The sequence below is a fragment of the Coptis chinensis genome, chromosome 9 (genome assembly GCF_015680905.1).
Source record: "Coptis chinensis isolate HL-2020 chromosome 9, ASM1568090v1, whole genome shotgun sequence".
Lineage (NCBI taxonomy): Eukaryota > Viridiplantae > Streptophyta > Magnoliopsida > Ranunculales > Ranunculaceae > Coptis > Coptis chinensis.
In genome coordinates this window covers 54308985-54336245 of record NC_141464.1, presented here as the reverse complement: position 1 = coordinate 54336245, position 27261 = coordinate 54308985, and the positions used below count along the sequence as shown (strand labels likewise).

Genomic DNA, 27261 nt, shown 5'->3' with positions numbered 1-27261 from the left:
CTCTTCTTAGTATTGGCGCTCTTCTTGGATTTGCATTGATCATTGATTTCCTATGGGCTTCTTCTTCTTCTTCACCTCTCTCAATTGCTTCTACTTGGTACCTTCAAAATTCGAACGAATCGTACCAAATAATTTCGATAAAGGCAAGTTTAAGTTTTTTCTTTTTTCGAATTTCGGTTAAGTCATTTTTCTATTGATTGATATATATATATTTCGGGTTAATGAGAAAATGGTCTCGTACACCTTGTATCAACGTTTTGGGTACCTTCTTATCTTCCTTGTATCTATACTCATTACTTCCTACTTCTTTTTAACTTCTTACTGTTTCTCTACTTCATCAACTCTTATTCATCTTGTAGTGGGCAATCTCTTATTTTCTTTCGTTCATCTTTATGACCGTATCTTCTTTCTTCTAATTGGAGACGTCTTTTATTCACAACTTCATGTTTATCATTTTGTTCGTCCATTTTTCCGTATAATCTTTTTCAAAATTCTCGTCACTGATATCATTAAAGTTTTCAATATCCTCATAGTTTTCTTCTATCCTTAAAAAACAAAAAATGAAGACTAGCAAAGAACTTGGACGTGATGATGATTATATTGACTACAAGGTAATGTTTATTGACTTGAAGAGATATTGTGTTATTAGTACTGTTTTTCTTAGTTGTTGTTCTTCATTTTGAAAACAGAAACTTTGTTTTGGTGAAAGAATGGCGAAATCTGAGCTTAAGAATCTACGTGGAGGACATTTTGATAACATCAAGGTAATATTTTGGTTTTACTGTTTTGATATGGAAGAAATATTGGTTTGTAAAGTCGTTGTTCATATACTGTTGATCGTCAAGTATTTTTTAAATTTTTTTGCAGATGATATGCATCAACTGTAAGATTTTGTGTGCTATTGTAAGTATTTCTCACCATCTCTCTGTTTTTAGCTGCCTTTTAGTACTATTGTTCATGGGTAGTGTTCATGTATATGATTTAATTTCATCTAATGCTCTGTTTCATACTTGGTTCTTAATGGAAAAATCAATGAATGAATTACTTTTAGATAACATGTGTGTTGATTTGCGTTAATGTGTACTATCTTATACATAGAGGTTATTTGTTGTTAATCACAAGAGAAGTTTCTGTTTATACATGACTTACTCGATTCAACTTTTAAGATAATGAAAAAAGGTCGTGTTATGTAAATGTTGGGATATGGCATATGATTGATCCACGTCGTTGTGTTCATGGCTCATTTTGTTGATCCTTGGTGTTGTTGGTCATTTTTCTTTGTTATTTAATTTAGATTTAATGACCTTATTTGAGGCGAGAAACCTATTATGAATGACTTCAAACAAACCTCTTCCACTTGTTCTCAGAATGTAAGAGAAGATCACATCGTAAATTATCTTTTCGGAAAGCGATTAAAAAGCTACTGAGGAAGTAATAATAAATTAAGTCATAATTATCAAGCAGGCTATGCTAGCGGGATCAATGCATTGAAAAAGAAATATATAGTACAAAAAAAAAAATCCATCCGTCGAATTTGGAAGGCGGGGACTTACATTCGTAATGCTTGTGAGATAGGTCTTTGTCGTCTTTGGGGCATGCTTGTGAAACTGTTTTGTTCACAAGTCACTATGACTTATTGTGAGCAGCACACACACAAACACAATCCACACTTCTTCGATGGATGATAGCCTAGGAAGTCCATAATATGAACCCTCTTATTGGTCGGGTTAAATCTCGAGCATCTTTGTTCTCTTTTCATCTATTGTCAACTACTTAACGTGCCTACACATCTGATGAAGTGGGCTTCACTTTTTTGTGTTTCTAATATTCTTGTTGTTATTTGAACAATTAACATGTCCTTCGAGTTTCTTTTCTCATTTGGATGCATTTACTCAATGATGTAAACAAGCTAGTGCATTAATATGGTGAACAGGGATAGTGAATTAGCAAGAGAAGGTTGTGCTGTGTCATGTCTTGCGGACTGTGATAGCAAGCTAGTATTGTCTTGTGGAGTGTCGTATTTTCTTAACAATGCATGCAAAATTGGACATATTTGGGGTTTATAAGATATTTGTGCATTTGAAGCTGTTTAATATGCGCCTCAGTCATTGTATGATATTAAGTGAAGAAGAGACACAAATCTTTACTCTGTTAGAATTCATGTATATCATTGTGTACACTTGCGTTTTGTTTGTTATTGTTGCTTGTGCCATGAACCTCCAAAACTCCATGCATAGTTCTAATATACATAATAAGTAACTAGTAGTCTAACTTCTCGGTGTGTAAAAGGCGATTCAGGGTTTAGCGACTCTTGGAATGAACTTATAGACCGGTTTAGGTTAAAGTCATAGCTAAGCTCGTTTTCGCACATATAATTCCACACAATAGGAATTTTCATGTCAAGGCTATGCTTCTATTTCTACTACAAGATTACTACTCCCATTTGCAAGTGCGGTTTGAATCCAAGGGGCAACCTAGTAGTAATTGAAATTATCTTATTACATACTTGCTTTATTGGCCTTTGCGACTCACTTTTATATATAGGAAGTGGACTGGTATGGTGATCCCACGCCGAAGTTCATCCTCCTCGTCGCGCAACTCCTCAAGGTGTGGTAGTAGGATCTGGGGGCCTGGAACCGATTCGCGATTTGGTCCGTGCGGGCCAGATGATTTAGTTGAATCTATAAGTTTTCGTGCATCTCATTATAGTTTGACTTTCTCTTGCCACATGCATGTTTTTAGGAAGTTGTGAAGGGTATGTTAAAGCTCTCAATAACATAATATGGAAATGAGAAGCCTTTAGATTGCTTTCTAGCATGTATCCACTGGTAATAAGAATAGATTAGTTGCGTGCAGTGTGGTTAATGATGCCACGTTCAATATATCACAGTGTTGCTATAATCATATTAGCATCCCGACTCACACTATAGAATTGAACTGATAAACATTCTTTGTGCAACAGGGACGCACAACTGAAGAATTGATTTGTCAAGAGGGGTTTTGGACTATTGTACTTGTAGCCATATCGAACCCCGCAAGCTAGGCTTGATTGCTTCAAACAAGTGTCCATCTGAGATATAAATAGTTTCTTTGCCTTGGTGGTAATTAGTAGCTTTAGATCGACGTTTATAAAGATACGCTTTAAAGGGTTTTGTATCGCGACCTATAGTTAACTATACTTGTTATAATCTTGGAATTTTGGTTTTCGCATTATGACCGCTTGTTGTTAGTGAAAATAGAATTTCTTTTTTGGCGCATTTGAAAACCATTTGTTTGATATTTGCAATTAGCGAAAGTACTCGACCCGGATAATTTCTAGTGGTAAGGGACCTCGACCTGGCTGATAAATGGAATCAAAAGGCCAATGCTTCTTGTTAGAATATTGGTAGTTGAACTCTATCCGACACTGCTTTCAAAGGCCAGGAGTTTGCTTTCTGTCCTTAATTTTGTTTGCTTCAGTTTGGAGTGAGTTTGTAGCTATATATATATTTGTCTAAACCATTCTTGTATTCATTGGATTCTTGTATTCATTGGTTATTGTAGGTTTAGCTGGTCTCGCTACAAAATATGAGATTTTTTTTTTTTATTAGCAACCCATCAGCAACGGTTTATAACCGTTACAAATGAATTTTAAATTATGGAAATTTCTGTTTGCAACGCTTTGAATTTCTGTTTGCAACGCTTTTTAAGCGTTGGAAATTTCTGTTTGCAACGCTTTGAATTTCTGTTTGCAACGCTTTTTAAGCGTTGGAAATTTCTATTTGCAACGCTTTTGCAAATATTTCCAACACTTTACCGACGCTATATTTGCAACGCTTAAAAAGCGTTGCAAAAATTATTAGCAACGCTTTTTTGCCGTTGCAAATAGCCTGTTATGGTGTAGTGAAAATGAGTAGTTTACCTACGAAATGAACTATGAATTCAAAACGTAAGTAAACTAAAACTAGACTTGTGAGCCTTTGTTTATCAAAGTTTATTTTCTACTCTCAATCCTATGAGATATAGTGGAGTAGAGTGATTCGTTCCACTCTCTTAGTCCTTGGTATGCTTGTTTTCTAGTCTCAATACTCTACTTAAAGTCAATGAGAGCTTTTCTGAAAAGGGGACTAGACTACGATGCAACTACCCACTAAAATGCACTAGTCGGTTATCAGGAATACTAAGGGAATCTTACGTTGATTCGATGTTAAGGAGTTAGAGGGGATTGATTCCACCGAACTCAACTTAATCCACTTAGCGACGAAGTCGTTAAGTAATCGAATCGAATCGCTAAAGTAAGAACAATCGGTTCTTCCTAATCCCTAACTACACATGGCATTTCTACCAATTAATAATTAGCATGTGAGCGATTAAACTCATTCTCATGGTGAACTAAACGTTCTAGAGTGGAAAGGAAACTACGACAATCTCAGATAATTGGAATCAAGCTTTCATCAAGGTTTCTCTACCCCTCTAATGGAGGTTTAGCCTTGAATCATTCAGCTAATCATTTCCATTTAAATTTAAACTAAACATAATATAAAGCATTGAAATTTACTTAATGAAACAATAATGGAATCTAATTAATAACTAAGAATTGAATGATAACAAGAATTGAAATTAGATCTAATAAATTGTAAATGACAAAACGAAATTGAATAATAATAACTATTTATTTGTCTAATGAAATGAAGAACAAAGATTCAAAGGTTTTATCTAAACAAGGATTTGAAACTAATTAAATAAAACAATTAAATCTAGATCTAGAAGCTATTCTAATGGCTACTTTCTATTCTAAGCTATCTACCTAACCTAACGCCTACCATTGACTGCCATTAACACCGAGTCAAGCTTTTGTTTTATACATCCAGATCAAAAATCGTGCATGGGCTTGGAGCCATGTTTTGGGCCGAGAATCGGGCCCAAAACCCAATTCTTTCAAATTCAAAAGGCCTCTTCAGCTGCAGTTGGCTTCCACAGACTTTTCGTCCACTTCTGCTCCTCTGATTGGGTCAAGGCTTGGACCATTGCAAAGCTCTTTCGAGCGGTCGTTTTGACATAAGGTAGGCCCAATTCGAGGTCCGAGTCCAAAGATCGGCTTTCGGAAGTTCTGGCGACTTTTGCTCCTTTATCTCATTTAAAGTGGCACATTTACGCACATAATGGACTTTGAAGCCCGAAATGCATAAAACACGTAATCAGTATTAACTCTTACTTATTATTCACATAATTGGTCTAACATTATGATTATTAAGGGGTTAAAACTACAGTTTTGGGCTCTTATCAGACATTATCTTCCAGTTCACACTTTTTTTAGGACAATCCACACTCTCATTTACAAGATTTATTAAGGTTTTCAATTTGATTTTTTTTTTCTTTTAATTTACTCTTTCAATTGTATTATATTTCTTTGATTCTTTATAGTGTATTAGTTATGTTTTTTTTTTTTTTTTTTTCTTTTTCTTAATTTAAAAAAAATAAGCAATATTTGAGATGAACAAAATTAATTGAGTTTATGGATTATTAAGTGGCTAATCACTAAAATTTTACTATAGGTGTGGTGCTGTTAAAAATGGAAGAATCACGTACATAATTTTTTGAAGATATGAGGCAGGTCACCGGATTTTCTGATGAGGATGCTGAACATAATATTCAAACACCATTTGTGGGCATGGGTTTTGATTCAAGCGAAGAGGCGAAAGAATACTACGAAAAGTATGGTCTTAACAAGGGGTTTTCAATCATTAAAAGATCGTCTAACAAATCCTGGAGTAATTGTGATAAGGTGACAAACATCTCTTTTGCATGCTCACATTTCGGGTCATACAAAAAAAAGTTTAAAGAGGAGGTGTCAAGGTCACGGTTGAATACCTCAACACAAAGAGGGGAATGCAAATCACAGATGTATATTAAGCTCATTCGAACCACAATGAAATGGGAGGTTAGGCAGTTTTGTGACGAGCATAATCACTCCTTTGTATCACCCTCAAAAAGAAACCACCTAAAGCCAAATCGAAAAATGCCCGATGCAGTGAAAAGTATGGTTGAGCGTTTTTATGACACAAATCTACAAATAAACAAAGTCAATACTGTTCTTGGAGGTGAAGTGATTGGTGTCAATGATCGTGGTTGTTGGAATCATCTTTGTGATGTGAGACAAAAACTTGATGTTGGTGATGCTCAGTGGGTTTTTAATCACTTCCAAAGAAGAGAAATTGATAATCCTCAATTTTACCATGCTCATCAGTGTGATTTAGAAGGAAGAGCTGTTAATTTTTTTTGGGTTGATGCTAGGTCACGCATGTCCTACGAACAGTTTGGAGATGTAGTCACTTTTGATACAACATACAAGACTAACAAGTACGAGTTACCTTTTGCACCATTCACTGGTGTAAACCATCACTTTCAAACCATCCAATTTGGATGTGCATTGTTACAAGATGAAACGGAGAAGAGTTTCTTATGGCTATTCGAGACTTGGAAGAAAGCGATGGGGGGAAAGGCTCCAATTTCTTTTATTACTGACTCAGATCCAGCCATGAGAGCTGCTGTTCCTAAGGTGTTTCCTACCACACGACACAGGTTGTGTTATTGGCATATTAAGAAGAAGTTTGGTAAAAAATTAGGATATTTGTACTACAAAAAATCAGGTTTCAAAAGGGACATGAAGGAATGTTTGAGATTTACATTTAGGATTGAGGATTTTGAGAGGAGATGGAAATCTTTGATAGTTAAATATGGGCTGACTGAAAATACTTGGTTGGACGGACTTTATAAAGATAGAGAGGCATGGGTTCCGGTGTATAATCGAACTACTTTCTTTCTTTGGTATGAATACTCTCGGGGCGTAGTGAGGGAATTAATAGTTTTTTCAAAGACTATATTTGTAGTACTACTAGTCTGAAGGAATTCGTTCAAAAATATGAACAAGCTTTGAAGACTATAGAAGTAAAGGAGAGACATGAGGATTTTGAGTCGGAGCAGAAAAATCGTATTGTTACTGGAAAAAGTTTTATTTTGAATCATGCAGCAAAGATATATACAAGAAAGATGTATGAAAAATTTAGGGCTCAGTACTTTGATCTCGAGTTGTATAAAGCTAACCTTGTTGGTGGTGAGTTGAATATATATAAGGTGGAGTTCATGCGCAATAAAATTGATGGTGAGAATCAGCATTGGATTGTGAAATGGAATCCACAAACTTGTGAAAGTGTTTGTGAATGTCATCGTTATGAGTTTGTTGGAATACTTTGTGCCCACTTACTAAAGGTATTATCCAAACTTGATGTTTATGAAATTCCTAAATGTTTCATAAAAGAAAGATGGTTGAAAGGGGCTAACCGATTTAGGAGAGATGATAAGGGAGGATCACAATGTCAAGAACAAATTGACGTGATGAACCTTAGCTATTTATGCCAAGAAGCAACTAAATGGGCATGTATTGCCTCGCGAACTCCAGCAAGCTACAAGATATTCTTAGATGGTTTACGGGAACTCGGTAAAAAAATCTCATGTATCACTCCGGGGGAAGTTGTCAACGAAGATGCTCCAAGTGAATCAGCACCATGTGCTTCAAGAGATAACCCTTCTTTGCCATCAGCACCATGTGCTTCAAGCGATGACCCTTCTTTGCCTTTTGTGCTCTTAGATCCCCCTGTTTCATGAACTAAAGGTAGACCCGGCAAAAAAGATGATGCATCACAGGGAAAACATGGTAGATACTTAGATCCTATGGAAGAACAAGGAAGTAAGAACAAAAGAAAATGTCACTCTTGCAACTCTTATGCTGATCATGACAGTTGAAATTGTCCTTCAAAAAAGACAAAGTCAGATCACGAAGGTACAAACTACTATAGTATTATTTATTTATTCTTTTACATTTTTTTTCATATAGTCTCACAGTTATTAATACAGTTTGATGTATTTTTTTCTAGTGCACGTCAATGGTGGAAGGAATTTGAAGATTTGAGTAACACGTAGTATTATTTACGGGTTCGGTTTGATTGTTATTTTATACTTGGAAGGGGGCAACGGGTAGAGCTCTGCTGGTGGCTTACACTATATTTATTTTGGCTTGTAATTTTTTTGCTTAGAGTATAGCAATGGTGAAGTGCTACACTTTTACTTTGTAAATTTTGATTGTCAGACCTTGTTTCTTGACTGTAACAGAGTAGTGAGTCTTTTTGGTGCAGTGCACGCTATCTGTTTATGTTTTTTTTTTAATAGACAATCTCCATTTACGCATAGTCCGATCCATATAGCAGTTCAGTGTTTGTTCTATGTTGCAAGTTGTAGTTTAGTGTTTGTTCCATCTTCCTGTTGCAAGTTGCAGTTTAGTGTTTGTTCCATCTTCTGCTTTCGAATACTTTGTGTGTTCCGGCCTGTGATTGTAATACACATAGTAAGTCTCTTCTGTCTACACATTAAGGAGGTTGACTAAGGGAATCATGGCTAGATGGCTAGACAACAATAAAAGAAACAATTAACTTCTTTTATAATAATGGGAGATTGAATCTGATATAAGTAATATAGCAAGGAAACATACTCAAGGCACATGCCAGCTTGTTCATTGTGGATTAAAACCTACAGGCGCGACTCAAGTTCAACTATCTTGGGAACCCTTTGACTGGAATTCCAAGTTCCAAACCACACGGTGAGGATGTCCAGGCTCCACATTACACAAAGATCAGCAGTCTCTTTCATGAGGTCGGACATTTAAGTTGTTAATACTTTTTTGTAAATGCAAATACAAGCGCTTACAATACAAGATGGACGACTTTGAAAGGGTACCCTAGGCAAATGAATATAAAAACTTTGCTTCCTAGAAATTTGTCTTTTACAATGTAGCTCGGTGCTTCTATTTAAAGGAGTAGATCCGCCATCATCTCTTCTTGTTGGAATTGCTACGTAACAAAGGTGAGCACTTTTAGAGTTGGACAATTTAGTAGATATGTTCTGAATCACAAAAGTGGAGGGGGAAGAAAAGCCGTGAAGTTCAATTAAGTAACAAGAACCCACAAAATTGCTCTAAGAGGACCCTAGACACTAGAGAGACCCTCTTGACTTTCTCAAGATACTCATTTGTTGTGGTTCATCCATTGAAGAGCAATCTATGTTCTAGTTGCAGCCTTGTATGTGGGAATTTATTTTGCCATTGCTATTTGCCGATGGTGAAGTGCTTGTCTTGTGCAAGGCCTTGAGGAAGGTGATGAAAGTGTTGTTGCTTGGGGACTAGTATCCCCTGCTCCCTTCCCAATCATCGGTCATCGATTAAGAGCCCCACCGCTTGAAGTTCGCTATCGTTAAACAAACCCAAATCAAATTGTAACAAGAACCCTAGCCACTAAACCAAACAAACAAAACAAACCCAAATCAGATTAAGGCGAGAAGAAACCAAAGCAAATTTATCAAAGAAATGCAACCGGATAATGAATCTAACAACCCCATGGAAAGATTTGAGCAGAATGAGAACAACAAAAAATGCCATTTTATTAAACATAGATAACCACAGTACTGAGTGAATCAAAAATCTCATGGAAAGATCTTACCATAATAAGAACAAATCTGTTTGATAAGCATATAAAAGCGGTTAAAAAGCAAGAAAAAAGAGCAAACCCAAATCTAATCATGACAAAACAAGAAACCCATTTTTAATTAGTCAAACATAAGTATATATTAAATCCAAAAACCCATAAAAAGTTTCCAAAAATGAGAACAACAAAACCACATGAAAAATATTAATTGAAAATGGATTGAGAACAACAGGATTCATATTCATCTTCTATATATTCTACTAAACAATTTTTTTTGAATAGGAAATTGGTTGGGACTTCATCGAGAAGGTAAGTGTTCCTTTCTTACTGACTTTTGAAACTCCCCTGCATGGAGAACAAATATTTTACGTACAAATTAGGTCGTTATTGTTCTAGGATCTTTGAACAAATTATTACAGTATAACGCCTTTACGTGTCGGACTCTAAGTTCAAGTACAAGAAGATAACCACTAATTCCAAATCTGCCAAGAACTTGGGGATTTAAATGTAACAACTAGCTAGGCCATTAAACGACAAAAGAGTGTAAATTTAATTCAATTGAAAACATTGGCGACAATGGTTATGAACTGATCATATCCATTTAACACAATCAAGCTACAAGTGTTCATTTAATTCGCAGACAAAATCTAGCAGAATCACATGTATCCACAACTATCTATAATAAAGTAAAAAGACCGCGGAAAGCAATTTGAATTACTTTCAATCAAAAGCATGCCTTAGGAGCCGGATAAACTAAGGCCACCACAACAAAATCAACCTAATCAAAAGAAAGCTCTCCATCTACATTGGACGTGCGCTACCGCCTACTAGCCAAGACAACACAATAAGAAAATATTTCTCTATCAATTAATAACATTATAACAACTGATTGACTACAACAATTGATCGAAGACTAGCACAGATGAATCAACAAATAAATGAGAAATTCAGATTGACTTAATTAATCAACTCAATTAGATAATGTCAAGCAATCAAGATCAGATATATAAATCTTTCATTTCAATATCTCATATAAAAACCATATTCAAAACCAAGCATTTTTCAATACAAGCTAGGCAATCAATATGGGGATTACAAACAGAGATTTGTTCTTCTAAATCACACTGATGAGCAAAATAAGGTATTTCGTATTAATGTAGAGAAAAAAATGTTACAGTAGGGAATATCCCTTTACAACAACAAAACTCTTCGAACAATTTAGGCAAACCAAAAATAAGTTCTACAAGGACATTATTTTACAGCTCCAACAAACTCAGGCCAAGAGTTGCTCCATAGGGATACACCCTCCATGTCAAATTTTGAATCCACATAAAAAACTAAATATTGAATTGACCCAACTGAACAACACATTCACCCATTTACAAAGATTTTTAATTATACTAATATTTGTTAAGAGCTATTGCTCATTCTGCTCACACAAGTACTGTATGGGCAAAATTTACTTTACTTTTACAAAGTCTCATCCCAACAACAAAATTTTAAGAGAAAGGAACAGTACCAGGCCTTCACTCCTTGTTTTGCTAGTGCCGATTTAATTTTCTTCTGCCTTTGTTCCAAGCTGCTTCCTTGGTGTCTTCCCTCCTGTTGACTTCCTTGTTGTCTGCTTTGTTAGTTCTTTTTTTTTTTTTTTAATTTTATTTTAAGAGGGGGATGTTATGAAGAAGAAAAAGAGACGGGAGAGAGAGAAACACGTTGAAAGGGGAGAGAAAGACCATGACAAATATATTGGTCAAAATGGCTTGAGCCGTAGTTCAGCACGTGAGCCGTAGTTGAGCACGTGAACTCTCTTGAGGACCCTAGGATTTGATGTGTTGTAAGGCCTATATTCATTGTAAAATCTGTTGTACAAAATCTGTTGTATACTGATCCCTCCCCATACAAAATCTTCAAATTACTACTTGAAGAGAACCACCAAAGCCAATGACATCTGTAACGCCCGTATTTGTGATATGCATTTATTAATTTATTAATTTATTTTTATTTAAAATTTGTTGGATTGGATTGGGGATATGTGGGCCTGATTTCTAGGCCCGAGTCTGTGTTGGGCTTAGGTTTCAAACCCAGGTATATATTCATATTTTTTCAGAGAATAGGGTTTTTAGATAAAAATAAAATAAAATGGAGGCGGAGATAAGAAAACTCGATTGCTAGAGAGTTGGAGCGTAACGATTCGGACTACGAGGGATTCGTGGAGCTTTTAATTAAGGTGAGTAGTTATGTTTTTCTTTTTTATCGAAACTAGAGTTTTAGAATAAAAACATTTACTGCCGAATTTTTCTGCTCAGTTTCCTTGTGATGCCTTTATTCTTCTTTCAATATTTTTCTTATCGCGCTAAAGTGTTAAACTTGCCAAATTGTTAAACTGATTATTGTTATATATGGTTTGTTGTTCTTAATTATTGAAATTATTGTGCTGGCAAAGCTTGAAGAAGCGTTAATGGTAGCGCAAGACAGAGAGATCGTCTCTATATACTTTTTTAACTTTTATGGTGTTTAATATGTGGTGTGTTAGTTGGATGTATGATTGGTTGTATTAGGAGGTTTGAATGCCGGATTTGGGTGGGGCTATTAAAGCTCTGTTGAAGCTTTGAACAGGCGTTAATGGAGGCGCGAGCTCGAATTTATATTGCTTACCTTTTTGTTGTTTGTTTGGTGGGTTATGCGGTTGTTGTTCTAGTTGGGTTATGAGGATTGATTGAGGGGATGAGGACTGTCGAATGAGGGCTGTGGGGAGCTTAAACAGCTGGCAATGGCGGTCGAGATATGTTGGAGCGTGATCTCGACAGTTGCCAAAATTGGTGTTGGTGTGAATTAAAGTTTTAGGGGTTTTCACTAGGAGTCCAACCGCGGGGATGTGAGTAGGGGAGGAGAAGAGCTTATAGTGGCTGATTCCGGTGGTGGAGGAGAGTTGATGGAGGTGAAGGAGACGACATGTTGATGGGGTTGGGCCTTGGGCCGAAATCTATTAGTGGGGCTTGGGCCTTAGTTGGTTTTCTTTGGGCCCGATTTTAGTTTGTTTGGTTGGGCCAGTTCTATTTTGTTTGGTTGGGCCGAAATAAGTTAGCTGTTTGGGCCTTTTTCAGTTTAGTCTTTGAGGCAAATTTCATTTATTCTTTGGGCCGAACCCATTTGTGTTTTGGGCCAGTTTAAGTTTCATTTTTTTTAGTTAGCTTGGGCCGAAACCAATTAGTTTTCTTTGGGCCAGTTTCAAGTTTGTTTTGGGGTCGGTCCATATAACTTAATATAGATCCAAATGGGGTCTTTAAATATTTAGACTTTTGAGTTTTGGTTTTTGGTTTTTGATTGTGGACTGTTGACTGTTTAATTGTTCTACGTTTTATGTTGTAAATTGTATGGACAAATCAAATGCTAAAATGGTGCGAAAGCCTGCATAATTGGTTAGTCATTATCTAAGAAAGATTTGATGGTGATATTGTACAATTTTTGACACATGAGGAGATAGAAATCTTAGGAGACATAATATTCCTAAAACTCTATAAAAATGTTATACGTCACGTTTGGAGAAATTGTGACATTATGTGGTATGTAGAAATTGTTGTTATGTTAAATGAGATCATATATTAGGATATCTATTAAATGCAATATCTTTGATAAATTTATATAAACGCTCTATTATTATATATGTGAGATGCTACTCTGAGGTAGTATAGTATTTATGGATATTTTCCACTGGATTGTGGCTTAGTGCAATAATATATTGGCACGTGAAAGAATGAAAGTTATTATGAGATGTATTGAGATAATTCTAAATATATTTGGCTTAGTGCAATAATGTATTTGACATGCACATGATATAGTGAAATGATTACGAGATAGTTATATATGACACTTGAATAAATTACGTAACGAAAATTCTATAACCTAGCTACCACAACTCATGTGATTTGGCCCTTGAGATGGGCGTATGTGATATGATTGGCCCTTCCGGGCGTTTGATGAATCTGAATGGCCTTCGGTAAGTAATTTGATTGGCCATTCGGCATTTCAGTTGAATCTGAATGGCCCTTTCCGGGGCGAAATAGTGGCTTGATTATTCCGTTCGCAAAATTAGAACGAGACGCGCGATATTTTATGCCGAATAGTGACAGTACTCACATAATGGCTTTCGTGTGAGGGTTACCTGGTATGTGATATCCCGCTTAGGGTAGCTATGCACGGAGTGGTTCATTACGTGAGGGGAGGCATGTGGATGTACATGTTCGGCATTGGGAAGCGATTGTGGTAGGGAAACTAGGTAATACATAGAGACGACGTGATTCTAGAGACACTTGAAGAAACTCTAAACAATAATTGTGATGATATATCAAAGTGTACATTAAATCTATAATAAATGATTGATGGTGGTTGTGAAATTTGGTTCAATGAGATTATTGAAATTATGTATATGATATGTTTGGTTTATTATAATTTATGTTGCATTCACAAAGGTTTTGCAGAAGGGTGGGTTGAATTGATTATTTATGCAGGTGTGACCCACTCTGTGATTTGGCTTACACCAGTGTAAGTATAGAGTAAGTTTATGTTTATTATTTGATTATTAGATATAGTTGATATAGTACGGTTTGAAGCTAAGGCGCCTCGGTGGAGGAAATGCCTTACTATTAATGAATTGGAAGCTAAGACGCCTCAGTGGAGAAACTACCTGCCTTAATTAGTGTAAATAAGAATGTTGTATTATTCATTGGATGTTAAGGCGCCTCGGTGGAGGAACTAACTAACTAACTAGTATATTAGTATATTAGTATGATTTGTATTTTAGGGCTACTCACACCAGCATTGTTTATAATGCTGACCCGATTTGCATGCTTGCTTATCGGGTGTGTTCATTAAATGAACATAGTTGATAAGTCTTGACATGATTAGTGTTGAAGAAGGTTGGTTGCTGCTTGTGGTTTGCGTTAGCGTTGCATTCATGATATGTTTTGTTTTCCCTTAAGGTGTAATAGATTTTAGTGGTTTGCAGGTGCCGACTAGCAAAGTCGGTAAAACCTTTGGATGATGGTACCAGAGGTCTGGGATTCGAACCCCGCCAGCATCAAAGAGTTACTGATCTCATTTAAAACAGGCTTGCCAATAAAAAAAAAAAAAAAAATGTTGTTTTGTATTTTCAGTTCTAATTATAATTAAAGAGTTGTTGAAATGAGATTTGTAATTTAATCTTATTTGTGAGTTTTTGGTTATGAAGAGGACTTTTGTTTATTTAAAAAAATTTATTGGTTTTGAATTATCCGTGTAATTAAATAGATGATGGGTTTTTGGAAGTAGAGAGTATATCACACCTTGAAAATCGAAGAGTCGGGAATTAATATTGTTTTTCCGATTTTGTCGAAATTCGGGGTGTGACAGCATGGGCTACTACTATTTATGCTCTCGTTTTGGTAGGAAGTATTTTATACTAAATCTCCCTTGCTCTAATAAATATATATTAGGAATTATTTCCTTTATATTTGTTCGGCAGCTGGAAGTCTGTGGAAGCTGAACCTCGTGTTCGTTTAAACCATTCCAAATTCCATTTTGGGGGTGAGTTATAACTATACTCCCTTTGTTATATATAGTTTACCCTCGTCTTAACTTGTTGTTCTAGATTTACATACTCCAAAGGCAGACCAGGTGGGATATATTCATTGCTGCAACACATAATAGATCTAGGGAGTGCTCAGTATGCTTTTCTCGGTTTGTACGCAGATACGGGATATCCTCTTCTCTTCGACAACAGTCTATATTGCATTAGGGAGCACAAGCACCCCCTCTACCATCTTCCATTCCAGTCTGTTGCTTCTCGGTGTGAGGTCCAACTTGAGCAGAGAAGAATGGCAACCTACGCATGTGCATGGTCGTGGGTTCGATTCCCACAGACGACGCCAATTGTTGTGACCTGATTCTTTTTCTAGTGTTTTCAATTTTTTTTCCCTCTCTTTAGGGTTTCCCCCCTTATTTATATGTGGTTCCTCCATAGTCTGCGCTCTCCCCTTGATCTTCCTTCCATCCATCCATTATGATGAACCCACATGTCCTCTCTGACTTCGCACACTTGTCCCTCGCCTTTTGCGCTATCCTCTCTATATTTCTGCTCCATGCTTGCTGCCTAGCCCCAGTCCGCGATGACCTATCAACCCATGGGCTCTTCCAAACATTTGGGCCCATTAATCCCAAATCGGTCCATAACAAGCACCGCCTTGTGAAAACAACTCCGTAGTTGCAATATTTTGTTCCTCATCCAACACATCAATTTCATCAATGGCTAAACAAATTTTGTCCCAAGTGAAGGCTAAAGCATTGTTCTTACTAGCCTCAATTGCAATCCTCTCACGCTCAATTTTACTCCTCACACGCAAAAAATCTGTCACATTCTGCATAACAAGCCTCATGCCTTCCATAACATCATTGCCTCCACCTTCCATGCTATAGGTACCATTGCTGGTATGAAAGTACTATCAATTGCACCAACACAATCCTATAAAACGAGGAAATAAAAAAAAAAAAAAAAAATTACGACTAACTTTATACCTTTAAGATAAATGCTAGCAAGGTTTAAGAGTAAGTATTTTATAAACTCAATTTACCTAGCTTAAAATATCTCATGGCCCAAGGCTTCAGATTACTTCATGTTGTTGGGGAGTTTGTTTGACGTGCATGTCTTATGTATTCCCTACCAAGCCTCAATACATATTGCAAAACTCTATGAAAATGTTAGTAGATAGTTTATCGTGATTTTATCATAGTCCAAGAAGTAGGCCCCACACATGTATTGTGGCCTAAAATGTAAAAAAATATTGCCACTTGTTCTTTCATAGGAACCCATCTACTAGCAGTCAAACCTCTTTATTGAAGTCGTTCACATAAGCTATTAAAATATGTTCTATTCAACCGGAGCATTTTATGATAACTATTATCATCTTCTTAATACAACCTCTCTAGAGCTAAATGTCTCTCGTAGTCCCAATTTCTACATGGCGCCCTATCAATAGGCATGTTCTCAAGCATGTGTGACATTACAAAATATGCAGCAATTACACAAAAGACTGCAGCTATTTTGTAGTCATCTATATTCCTAAGACAATCGTTATTGATCAACAGAGTTACAATTAATTAACATATAAGCATATAATACTACCAAGGAGTTGTACCATGATTAATAGAATGTATTAAAAAATATTTTATGATTAAGCACATGAATAAAATATTAATAATAACATATATAATATTAACTAACATGAAAATGTCTGCGATATCGAAATGATTGGTTCCATAAAGTGAATTAATTACTAATAATAAGAAGAAGAAAAAATGTATATCTTAAAAATATGCTTATCCCACAAAGAGAAGGACATGAGAGGAATAAAGTACCAGAGGTAGAGTTTGAGAGCTGAAGGACATTACGTTGAGTGGTGTTAGAGATGAGAAGAGAAGAGAAGAGAAGAAGAAGGGTGTGGTGGCTTGAGCTGTTGGAGTGGTTCACCTTTTTTTTATTGTTGTTTTTATTTCGTTTTATTTCCATAATTTTTTTAGGGGTTGGGCATGGGCACAAAACCATTTCCGTTTTTGTGGTTTGGTTTCCATATGGAAAACCCTATTTCTTTCCATGGGGCAAACAAACAGTAAAAAAACTATGGAAAAGGTGAACCACACCTATTTTCCTTTCCTTTCCATTTATAGTCTTTCCTTCAGAACACACACACTTTGAGTTTTGTTACTGGATTGTATGCACAAGACAAGCACTATTCACTAACCAATGTGTTCAACATTCGTATTCATTCATGATCCAACGGTACATTGGACTATTATCCAAAAAAAAAAAATTATACATTGGACTTAGCCTAAAGTCCCAACTTTATCGGTTCATAAGTTGGGCTATAACAGAGAGGTTGTGTGGTATGGGTCGTTGGGATGGGGTTCACACATCTAATCATAGGGTCGGTCATCAAGTCGAGTAACTCGCGAGCAGCTTGCACTCAACTCGTTATGGGCTCTACCAAACTCGCTCGTTCAATAATGTGAGTTGAGTTTGAGCACATTTTAAAATGTGAGCTCGAACTCGAGAATCTCGCGAACTACTCGAAACTCGCATTTTATATAGTTATTTTAACATTTAATTAGGATAATTGTTTTATGTTAGTGTGTTGGATTATAGGAATTCAACATATACGGCTGTAATCATATTGTGTATACCTTGTAATAGTTGTTAGATAATGGTTTATTGTGATATTAGTGGATTGTAGTTGCATTTTAATAATTCATTAAATGGGTTTAACAAGTTAATTTGGTCTTGAGATAGTATTGTGTGTCTATTTGTGCTCACTTATCTCTAGCATGTGGTCAAAGTGAAGCCTATACACAAAACAAATGGAATCAAACTCTGGAACCTATTATTAAATTTGAATTCATAGTCTAAAAAAATATAAATCTAGACTTATTGAGCTAGTCGGATACTTGACGAGTCGAGTTTAAACACGAAATAAAAGCTCTAACAAAATTTGAGTGAGCACCCTAAAACTTGACTTGAGTAGCTGGATGACCAGCCCTACCAGCTAACCGTTGGGGCTATTCCGTATTTCTTGGTCTGAAAATCGAACCCAGCTGAAAGTTCTAGTCTTCTAGAAAAACGAAAAAGACGAGATTGGCTATCCGATTGCACGCAAATCAAGACAAGTCATTAACCAACATGTTGCACGTCTGTTATTTTGCCAATCAAAAAAAAAAAAAACATGTTACACGTCAACATAAATCCAACTGTCCAAACTGACGTAAGATACTCTCTAACTTGCGCCATACCTTTGACCTTTTTGACAAACTTATAATTTTCACACGTTTGCAGCGCAAGTTAGCCTTCCAACACTCAATAAAAACCCGAACAAAAAATAAAAAACTTGAAGCTCATCTTCTCTAAAAAAAAAAAAATTCCCCATCCTCAAAACTCACAAAAACAATGGATCCCGTAACATGGCGCACTTCAGTTATAACAAAACACTTAACCCAACACCACTCATCACTTTCTCTTTCCCCACAACTTGAAACATCAACTTGTTTAAGTTACACACCACCTGAAATATCGGAAAATATCAGTTTCGATACAAATGAGCTAAGAAAACTACTAGATGGACATAACTTATATGAAAGGGACTGGTTATTTGGAATAATGAGACAAAGTAATTTATTTTGTCCAAAAAACTATAATGGAAGAGTTTTTGTTTCACCTGATTATAATACAACAATGGAACAACAAAGAGAAATGACAATGAGGAGAATTGAGTATTTGACAAGTAAAGGGGTGTTTAATGGATGGTTGACTGGTCAAGGGGTTGATAATGATTTGAGAAAGTTTGGTTTAAATGAAGTTATTGGTATGTATGATCATTCTCTTGCTGTTAAGCTTGGCGTTCATTTCTTTCTTTGGTGAGTTTTCTTTCTTCTCTATTTACTTGTTACAGTTTATTTGGTTTTATGTTAGTTAAAGTATTGAAATTTGTTGTGCCCAAGTCTAAATGTGTGAATTAAGAGATGCCCAAGTAGTTAAAAATGGGATCAAGTCTTAACTAATAAGACTAGTTGTATGGATCTTGTTTTTGAGGATCAATTGGAACCATTTGGCATTGGGTAGAAAGAGTATTATGACTAGTAAAGCGCGAAGGGGCAGCTAACTTTGAAGCACAAAGAGTAAGGATGTGACAAGGATCAGATGGGCACGGAAGAAGGCTGTGTGAAGAGGAGGAGAAGATTGGCTGTCACGATTGGCGTATGGTGAAGACGAATGCCGTGTCTAGGAGAAGACAGTGAAGGGGGTGGGGGCAGAGGAGACAGTGAAGGTAGAAGAAGGGGTGTCACACTGTCACAGTCAAGATGTGGATGTTAGCCCTAAAAGAACTCCTAACATCGATAAAATATATATGTAGGATATTTTGTGGCCAAAATGACAATAACAAGGAGAGCAAATAATGGTTAGTATTGCATTAACATAGAAAAGTTTAGAAAGTAACTACAGACTATAAGATACGTATCATTCAGGTTGTATATGATTATTATGATAATCTGCGGTAGGCTTTTAGTGGCAGACCTATCCATCGAATGTCTCATCTCTGGTTAGTTATTCATATGGGCTTTGCCATCATCATATAGTTTCTTCTATAATTTGTTCAAGTATGTATCGGATCCTAAGAAAAACCATGCAAAGAGAATCTTATATCGTACCTAGTGACTTAGCCATATAATTGGTTTAACATTTTAAATACTTAACTACTTAACTGTACATGCTATTGACAGAAACAGTATAGTACAGTCAGCCAGATGTCACTATTAGAGATTAAAGAGCATGTTGAATCTCTTGATATATACTTATCCAGCACACTAGCTCTTTGTGAAGGAACTTAATTTGTTTAGAAGTGGATACAAAAGAGCATGCAAAAGCCATTTACATATTGGCAATCTGTGGACCAGTGTAGTTTTTCTTACTACCAGATTAACCCTCATGTTATGTTTTCAAATTCATATAGTGGAAACTATAAATATCTCCTGTTCAAGTTTTCTTCCCTTTAGATTATAGTAAAATAAAAATAAAAAGGAGGGTCAGTGTGATAGCTTGCTGTGGTTAGTTTAATGCTAGTTATTTATTCCATCATCCTTCGTGAGAAGTTACACCAGTAATTTATATCTATGGTTTGTTGGTTTATGCTAATGGTAAAATACAGAAAGTGAGATAAGTATCAGTATTATTTAGGAGAAATGCATCAAATTTATTTAAGTGGTATTGGGTTTGCCAAAAATTATAACAAAATGCCGTGCATATTATAATTATAATTATAATTTTAACAATCAATATAGTTGGTGAAGCGAGGAATGCCAACACTGACAAACTATTTACCTGATGGTTGCAGGGGTGGCGCCATCCAATTTTTTGGAACGAAACGGCATCATGACAAGTGGTTGAAGGACACAGAAAACTATCTGGTTAAGGGTTGCTTTGCAATGTCTGAATTGGGACATGGAAGTAATGTATGTGGAAATGATAAAATTGTTTCCTCACATTTGGATTTTTTTTGTTCTTTCCGTAGTTTTATTCCAATTAATTATGTGTTTGACATGTGAGGTAGGTGAGAGGAATAGAAACAGTAACAACATATGATTCAAATACTGGAGAGTTTGTCATCAACACACCATGTGAATCTGCTCAGAAGTACTGGATTGGAGGAGCTGCCAATGTATGGGAAGATTTTAACAATGACCAAACCTTTTCTTTTCTGTTGTTTTTTTATTTGTTGTTATGATGGTTATGGCGATTAGTTCATCATTTCCTTCACGCTGAGAGAATCTTATGTTGTGTTTTGTAGCATGCGACGCACACAATAGTTTTTTCGCAGCTTAATATAAATGGGAGTAACCAAGGGGTTCATGCATTCATAGCTCAGATCAGAGATGAAGATGGAAGCATATGCCCAAATGTCTGTGTAGCAGACTGTGGTCATAAAATTGGGTTGAATGGTGTTGATAACGGTCGTATATGGTAATCTTACTGTTCGTTTTTCTCTACTCTCCTTTGACAGCTCTTACTTTGTTCATCCCTAAAATTTGTGTTCACTTGATACTGCCCACATTTTAAGGTTTGACAATGTCCGAATCCCTCGAGAGAACTTACTGAATGCTGTTGCTGATGTATCGCCGGATGGTCAATATTTGAGTGCAATAAAAGATCCAGATCAGGTAATAAGGAACTATACTGTTCCCTCTTAACTCTGTGCCTTTTCCTCTAGAAACTATTGTTGTTTGACTTTAAGAAATACTTCATTGGAAATTAATTTTTGGAAGATTCTTGTTTGCTAAGTTTGTAATACTGTTTCATGCGTAAGTTTCTTTGATGTTTAAATGTCAGAGGTTTGCAGCATTCATGGCCCCATTGACATCTGGTCGTGTAACCATTGCTGTCAGTGCAATTTATTCTTCAAAGGTGTGTTAAATGTTAAAACGAATTTCATTGATGGCTAGCATAATTCACCTTTGTTTCCTCTGTCATGGAGAAGGAAACGGATTCTTTGCGCCAGAGCTTTAGGCCTCACATTTCTTTTTTCTGTTTCAGATCAGCTTAGCTATTGCTATAAGGTACGGATTGACAAGACGTGCTTTCTCTCTTTCACCAAATGAACCTGAAGTTCTATTGCTGGATTACCCAAGTCATCAACGCCGGCTATTACCTCTTCTTGCAAAAACGTAAGATTCTCATTTTTAGTGTTTCATCAAACTCAAGCTTTTCTTTGGGTGAATTGCAGGTGCCAACTAGCAAAGTTGGTAAAACATTTGGGTGATGATACTAGAGGTCTGGGCTTCGAACCCTGCCAACATCAAGAGTTACTGATCTCAGTTAAAACATGCTTGCCAATCAAAAAAGAAAAGAAAAGAATAGCCTGTTTCCTTAACATTCTTTTTGCTTCTTGTTGCAGGGTTAGGTTCATATTAGTTTTTTACTCAATATTTTTCATGCCACATTGACCATCTTCCCAAAAGTTCAGCTCATCACTGTAAGACATAAAAAGATAATTGGAAGTTAAACAATGTAAAATGTTCAACCATGTCGCTCCACATACACATGTTGAAGCTATTTTATTGAATGATGATCATAAGTCGAACAGAGAACTTCAAGATTTAACTTTTAGGTTATGTTATCAAAACATTGTAATAAAATGAGACCACTCAGCGTTGCAAATTCTAGAAAAGCAAAATAAAATAAAAACTGTTTTGAATTCGAATATCTCTTTCATAATGCAATCTTAAAACTCAGATTTCGTCATATCGAGGGATACTTGTTAAGCTACAGGCTAAAGTTAGGGGACACATCTTAAGACTTGATCACCTTTAGTCTCTGCTTAAGTGCTCAAGTGGGTAAGTAGATTAGTAGACTCCAATTCAACAAAAAACATTGATGGAGAAAGAAAAGTTGCGGCTCATTCTCAGTTAGAGTACCAAGGGGATAAATCATATTATCATTTTGAAATATTGGCTCCTTGTTTTACAGTTGTGCAATGAGTTTTGCAGCAAACTACTTGAAAAGGATATATGTCAAGCGGACTCCAGAGACAAATAAAACCATCCATGTTGTTTCTAGTGCGTTTAAGGCTACATTCACTTGGCATAACATGAAGACTCTTCAGGTGGAAACTCATTCTATGCTATGTATGTAGTTTTTTTGCACACTGTGGCACATGTTTTGACCCTGTTTTCACAACACTTGTATCAGGAATGTCGTGAAGCCTGTGGTGGTCAAGGTCTAAAGACGGAAAACCGTGTTGGCCATCTAAAGAGTGAGCATGATGTGCAGTCCACTTTTGAGGGTGACAACAATGTTCTGATGCAACAGGTATTTGCAAATTTTAATGTTTATATGCTAGGGAGTATAGTTATCTATTCTTTATTGCCAACCTTTTTTGTTAATAATGTTTAGTCTCTTCTAGTCTCTATCTATGTCACTAGGTACAATCAACCCGAGTCATCTCAATATGAAGACTTCTTATAATTTTGAACAGTCTAAAGTAGAAGTATTTGGTTTTGGATGAGTGACATCAGGTTAGCAAGGCACTTATTGCTGAATATATAGCTGCTCAGAGGAGGAAGAAACCGTTTAAAGAATTGGGATTAGAACACATGAATGGACCTAGTCCTGTTGTTCCACCACAGCTCACAAGCACTATCCTCAGAAGTAACCAGTTCCAGGTAGTAAAATTTAAGTTTAGGTGGTTAATTTGGTCAAGTAGGAATGTATACTTAAAATCCACCATCTGCAACAGACTGCCATATTTTGCTTGAGAGAACGAGACTTGTTGATTCGTTTTGCTGCTGAAGTATCACAACACCAAGCAAGAGGAGAAAGCAAAGAGTATGCATTTATCTTGGTTAGTAATTTTATGAGGTCATTTCGACTCTCTCTCTCTCTCTCTCTCACACACACACACACATGCACGTGTCATGTGTGTATAATACTTGCCTCTCTTTTATGTACATTAGAGCTATCAACTTGCGGAAGACTTGGCTAGAGCGTTCACTGAAAGAGCTATACTGCAGACCTTTATAGAGACTGAATTGACCTTGTCTGATGCTCCACTGAAGGTTAGTCTTATGAGTATTACAATTGCTGCAGTTAGATTGTCTGGTGAATGATCAAGTCCTTGGCAACACAAATAAAATCAACCATTTTAAAATGACCCGAGGAATCATGACTATGTCCACATGTTGGATAGATGTGTTTAGTTTTCCTATTTTGTTCTCTTTTCTGATAATAAATTGAGCAACTAGAAACCTTAAATTGTCATTCTCCGCGATCCCTATGTCTAAGTGATGTAAAATTGGTTATGTTGGAAGAATCTCAGTGAGATTTTTTCTAGTGAGACTGATAGTGATTATTTCAAATCTAAATATCTAGATGTGTGTGACATTATATAATTAATAATCTTGAAAACCTTCCAGTTTTTCTATTAAAAACATATTGATGTTTTACAATAATTTTCTGTTATTTTGGGCAGCTTATTGTAGCAAGAGATTAATACTTATTCCAAGAGTAGAAGTGTCATCAAATAATCTACTATAAACAAATAATTAAGTAATATTTATTATTTTATTGTAATTAAGTTAGAAATACCTTATATGACATTGATCCAATTTAGTAGGTCGCCTGCGTGTGATTTTGTAATGGGTTTAAATGGCCTCAATAGGCTAAGCAACAATAAGCATATGAGTATTGCACGCATTACTGATCACATGTCAGATATGCTCTAACTATATCTTGGTGTTTCCTATGGAATCTGATTTCAATACCATCCTTTCAAGAGAGTTGTACTGCTGTACTTGCTCTGCTGTAATTTACAAAGTGACTTTTCTATATCTTGGTTCATGACGGATAAAACCTCCTTATACTATGGGAAACAATGTTAGGTCGTCGGGGTTAGGGCAGGGAATCGGGTCGGGTTTGACCCGAATCCGACCCAACCCCGAATAGTTCGGGTTCAGGTCGATTTTTATATCCGTTTATTTATTCAGGTCGGGTTCGGGTCTATCGGATTTGGGTTCGGGTTCGGATATATTTTTTGGGTTTTTTTTTTTAAATTTTGTGTTATCCGATCGGGTTGGTCGGGTTTGATTGGGTTTGGATATTAAATTTCGGATATAATCGGGTTCGGATATTATGAAACTATTTAGATTTGGATTCGGATATAGCCATATCCGACCCGATCCCTGCCCTAGTCGGGGTGATTAAGATGTCCCAATATCCCCTAAAGTAATAAGATAGCAAATGACTTAAAGAAAATGTTTAGTGTCAAAAATCGAGTTAGTTAGGGATACCCCCCCCCCCAACAAAATTACTAGTTGTAACATCCAACGGCTACTAGATGATTTTTTTTTTTTTTTTTTTTATCACATGAAGAAACATTACTGTTGGATGTTACAACTTGGGGTGGGGGATAACTAACCCTAAAAAACTATAGGGAGTGACTCTCAAGGATAAAACTGCCGAAAAAGTAACTCTTAAGGACACTTTTTTCTTTTCGTAATTCACAAGGACCGGGTAGATGAAAGGTCAAGTATACCCTTGACATGAAATAAAAAACGGATCGGGTAGATGAAATATCAGTATACTCCTGATGCGAAATAATTAATGGCCCGGTCCAGACGAAACGACTCGGTGTATTTAGTATGAACATTGATTGAGTATGAATATTCAATGTCTATAGTCCTTTGGGTATGAACATTCGATGTTCATAGTCTTTGGTACATGAACATTCAATGTTTATAGTCCTTGGGTATGAACATTTGATATTCATAGTCCTTTGGTTATGAACATTGAATGTTCATGTTCATAGTTTTTGGTATAAACATTCATACATCATCAATATATTGTATAAGGTACATTCACCTATTTGAATATGAACAATCATTGTTCATACACCAGCAGAAGGTATGAACACTCATTGTTTATAGTAAAATGACAGAAATGGTAAAATCGGAAAATATTTATTTTAAATCCGGGCCATTTGTTCTTGAGGGTTATTTTCACGGAAATGTATAATTGGCATTTAAAAAAAGTAAAAGGGCCATGCCAACTTATTTTGCCCTTGAGGGTTTCTAATTTTGAAATAGTGGGTTTGTGAGTTACTTTTCCCCAAAATTTGTCCTTGTGAGTTACTCACAAAAAACAGTGTCCTCTAGAGTTACTTTTTCCCCAAATTGGTCCTCTGAACTATTTTCTTGAAAAAACTACTACATTCAGCTTCAAAAATCTCTGTAACGTTCCCTTGTGGAGTTATGCTGCAGTAAATTACTTTGTCCATACAGTATTTTAGTTGAAATCAGTTGTTTTTGTCTCCTTTCCCTTTGTAGAATATTCTGGGACTATTGAGGTCCATATATGCATTAGTGAGCCTGGAAGAGGATGCTTCGTTTCTCCGGTATGGTTACCTGTCAACAGAAAATGCCGCAGCTGTGAGAAAAGAAGTAACAAAGTTATGCAGTGAATTACGACCACATGCCCTCGCTGTTGTTAGCTCATTCGGCATCCCTGATTCTTTCCTCAGTCCAATAGCTTATGACTGGATTGCAGCTAATTCATGGTCTTCTCTGCAACAATAATTTCTTCTATCTAGTCTCATATTTGGAAAACCGCAACCGGTGTGTGCTCTGTTGCTTATTCTTGTCAATAATAGGTGCCTGTATTGTGATACCCGCTTGGGGCAATGGAGGCAGCCCTTCTGAAAATGTACGTTCAATAAACTTATTCCAGATACGTCTTGAAGAATGTATTTCAATGTTGAAGGACATAGTAAAAAGGGATACCAGCCAGAGTTTTATGGCCCAAAAGAAGTCGATAACACTAAAGCTTATATTAGTATCTAATATAAAAATGAGTTGCTTAAGATGATGTAGTGTAAATCAGTAAATGTACTTGTCCAATCTATTTGTCAATTTAATTATATCTAGATAAAAGCAGACTTTATATGTGAATCCTTATTTCGTTCATTATATTGGCTATGTTACAGAAGGGATGACCAAAGATCTCAAACATTAATAAAAAAAATGTCAGCTCCTCTGGTGTATATGTTTTGTTTACACATGTGACTCTTGCTTTGTCATATATGTACCACCAAAATCTTTTTGATGAAGGCCGTTACATATAAATATTTAGTGACAGTGTTTCAAATGAGAAGTAGTTCTACAAAAAGCGTCACTTCCTTGTCGATGCGCTCAATGTAACCCTTTTTGTGGTTATTCCTCACAACTGTCCCCGGCCGGATAATATCTGTACCACTTTTCCTATAAACATTTTCCTGCTCATTCCTCGAAATTTTATTTGATAGAAAAAACTTTCATGTGGAGTGGTACTTTTCTAGAGCATTTGATCCAATCATAGAGTGCGTAATAATTCAACAGATATATGTAATCTGTCATAAAACACAACCAGTGCAATCATAATAGAAAATTTCGCGGCATACCAGAGACTGCAACACTGTCAGAGTTCTGGTCTGCATACCAGAGACACTGGTATTATTGTACACATGCTGAAATGTATTGAAATTTTGGTAATATTTCCGACGAAAAGATGTCGGCCAATTCAGGACTTCGAAACAATAGTTATGTAGTTGAATGGGTCTAATTGGATTGATAGATCTTATAAAGACACGTTTTCAAATAATGACCATGTTTACGTTGTATGCTGTTAGAGTTTCTAGGTTCTAGCAAC

At 36.1% G+C, this 27261-nt stretch overlaps 2 protein-coding genes and 1 long non-coding RNA gene across 3 annotated transcripts; all 3 read left to right on the top strand.

Annotated features, from left to right (window-relative positions):
* Window positions 1-204: 204 nt before the first annotated feature.
* LOC147476730 (uncharacterized) lies at window positions 205-1049 on the top strand. Its single transcript, XR_015209323.1, has 3 exons — window positions 205-611; window positions 690-764; window positions 868-1049. It is a non-coding gene; the product is annotated as an uncharacterized LOC147476730 (long non-coding RNA).
* A 4949-nt stretch (window positions 1050-5998) lies between these two features.
* On the top strand, window positions 5999-7644 carry LOC147476729 (protein FAR1-RELATED SEQUENCE 5-like). The gene is made up of 2 exons (XM_086585808.1): window positions 5999-6780; window positions 6870-7644. The coding sequence occupies exons 1-2, from the start codon at window positions 5999-6001 to the stop codon at window positions 7642-7644; spliced, it is 1557 nt and encodes a 518-aa protein (XP_086441934.1).
* Window positions 7645-18406: 10762 nt separating this feature from the next.
* LOC147476728 (acyl-coenzyme A oxidase 3, peroxisomal-like) lies at window positions 18407-26525 on the top strand. Its single transcript, XM_086585063.1, has 13 exons — window positions 18407-18947; window positions 20423-20540; window positions 20639-20746; window positions 20876-21048; window positions 21146-21245; window positions 21415-21489; window positions 21619-21749; window positions 22552-22687; window positions 22774-22893; window positions 23100-23246; window positions 23321-23425; window positions 23538-23639; window positions 25905-26525. The coding sequence occupies exons 1-13, from the start codon at window positions 18481-18483 to the stop codon at window positions 26151-26153; spliced, it is 2031 nt and encodes a 676-aa protein (XP_086441189.1). The 5' UTR covers window positions 18407-18480; the 3' UTR covers window positions 26154-26525.
* The last annotated feature ends 736 nt before the right edge of the window (window positions 26526-27261 follow it).

Bases quoted from the DNA above. Each gene is read 5' to 3' on its own strand.
- LOC147476728 (XM_086585063.1), top strand. From the start codon at position 18,481: ATGGATCCCGTAACATGGCGCACTTCAGTTATAACAAAACACTTAACC. The intron at 21,490-21,618 runs GTGTGTTAAATG...TTTCTGTTTCAG, and splicing joins GTGCAATTTATTCTTCAAAG to ATCAGCTTAGCTATTGCTAT. The intron at 22,688-22,773 runs GTGGAAACTCAT...CACTTGTATCAG, and splicing joins ATAACATGAAGACTCTTCAG to GAATGTCGTGAAGCCTGTGG.
- LOC147476729 (XM_086585808.1), top strand. From the start codon at position 5,999: ATGCCCGATGCAGTGAAAAGTATGGTTGAGCGTTTTTATGACACAAAT. The intron at 6,781-6,869 runs GTATAATCGAAC...CTATATTTGTAG, and splicing joins AGAGAGGCATGGGTTCCGGT to TACTACTAGTCTGAAGGAAT.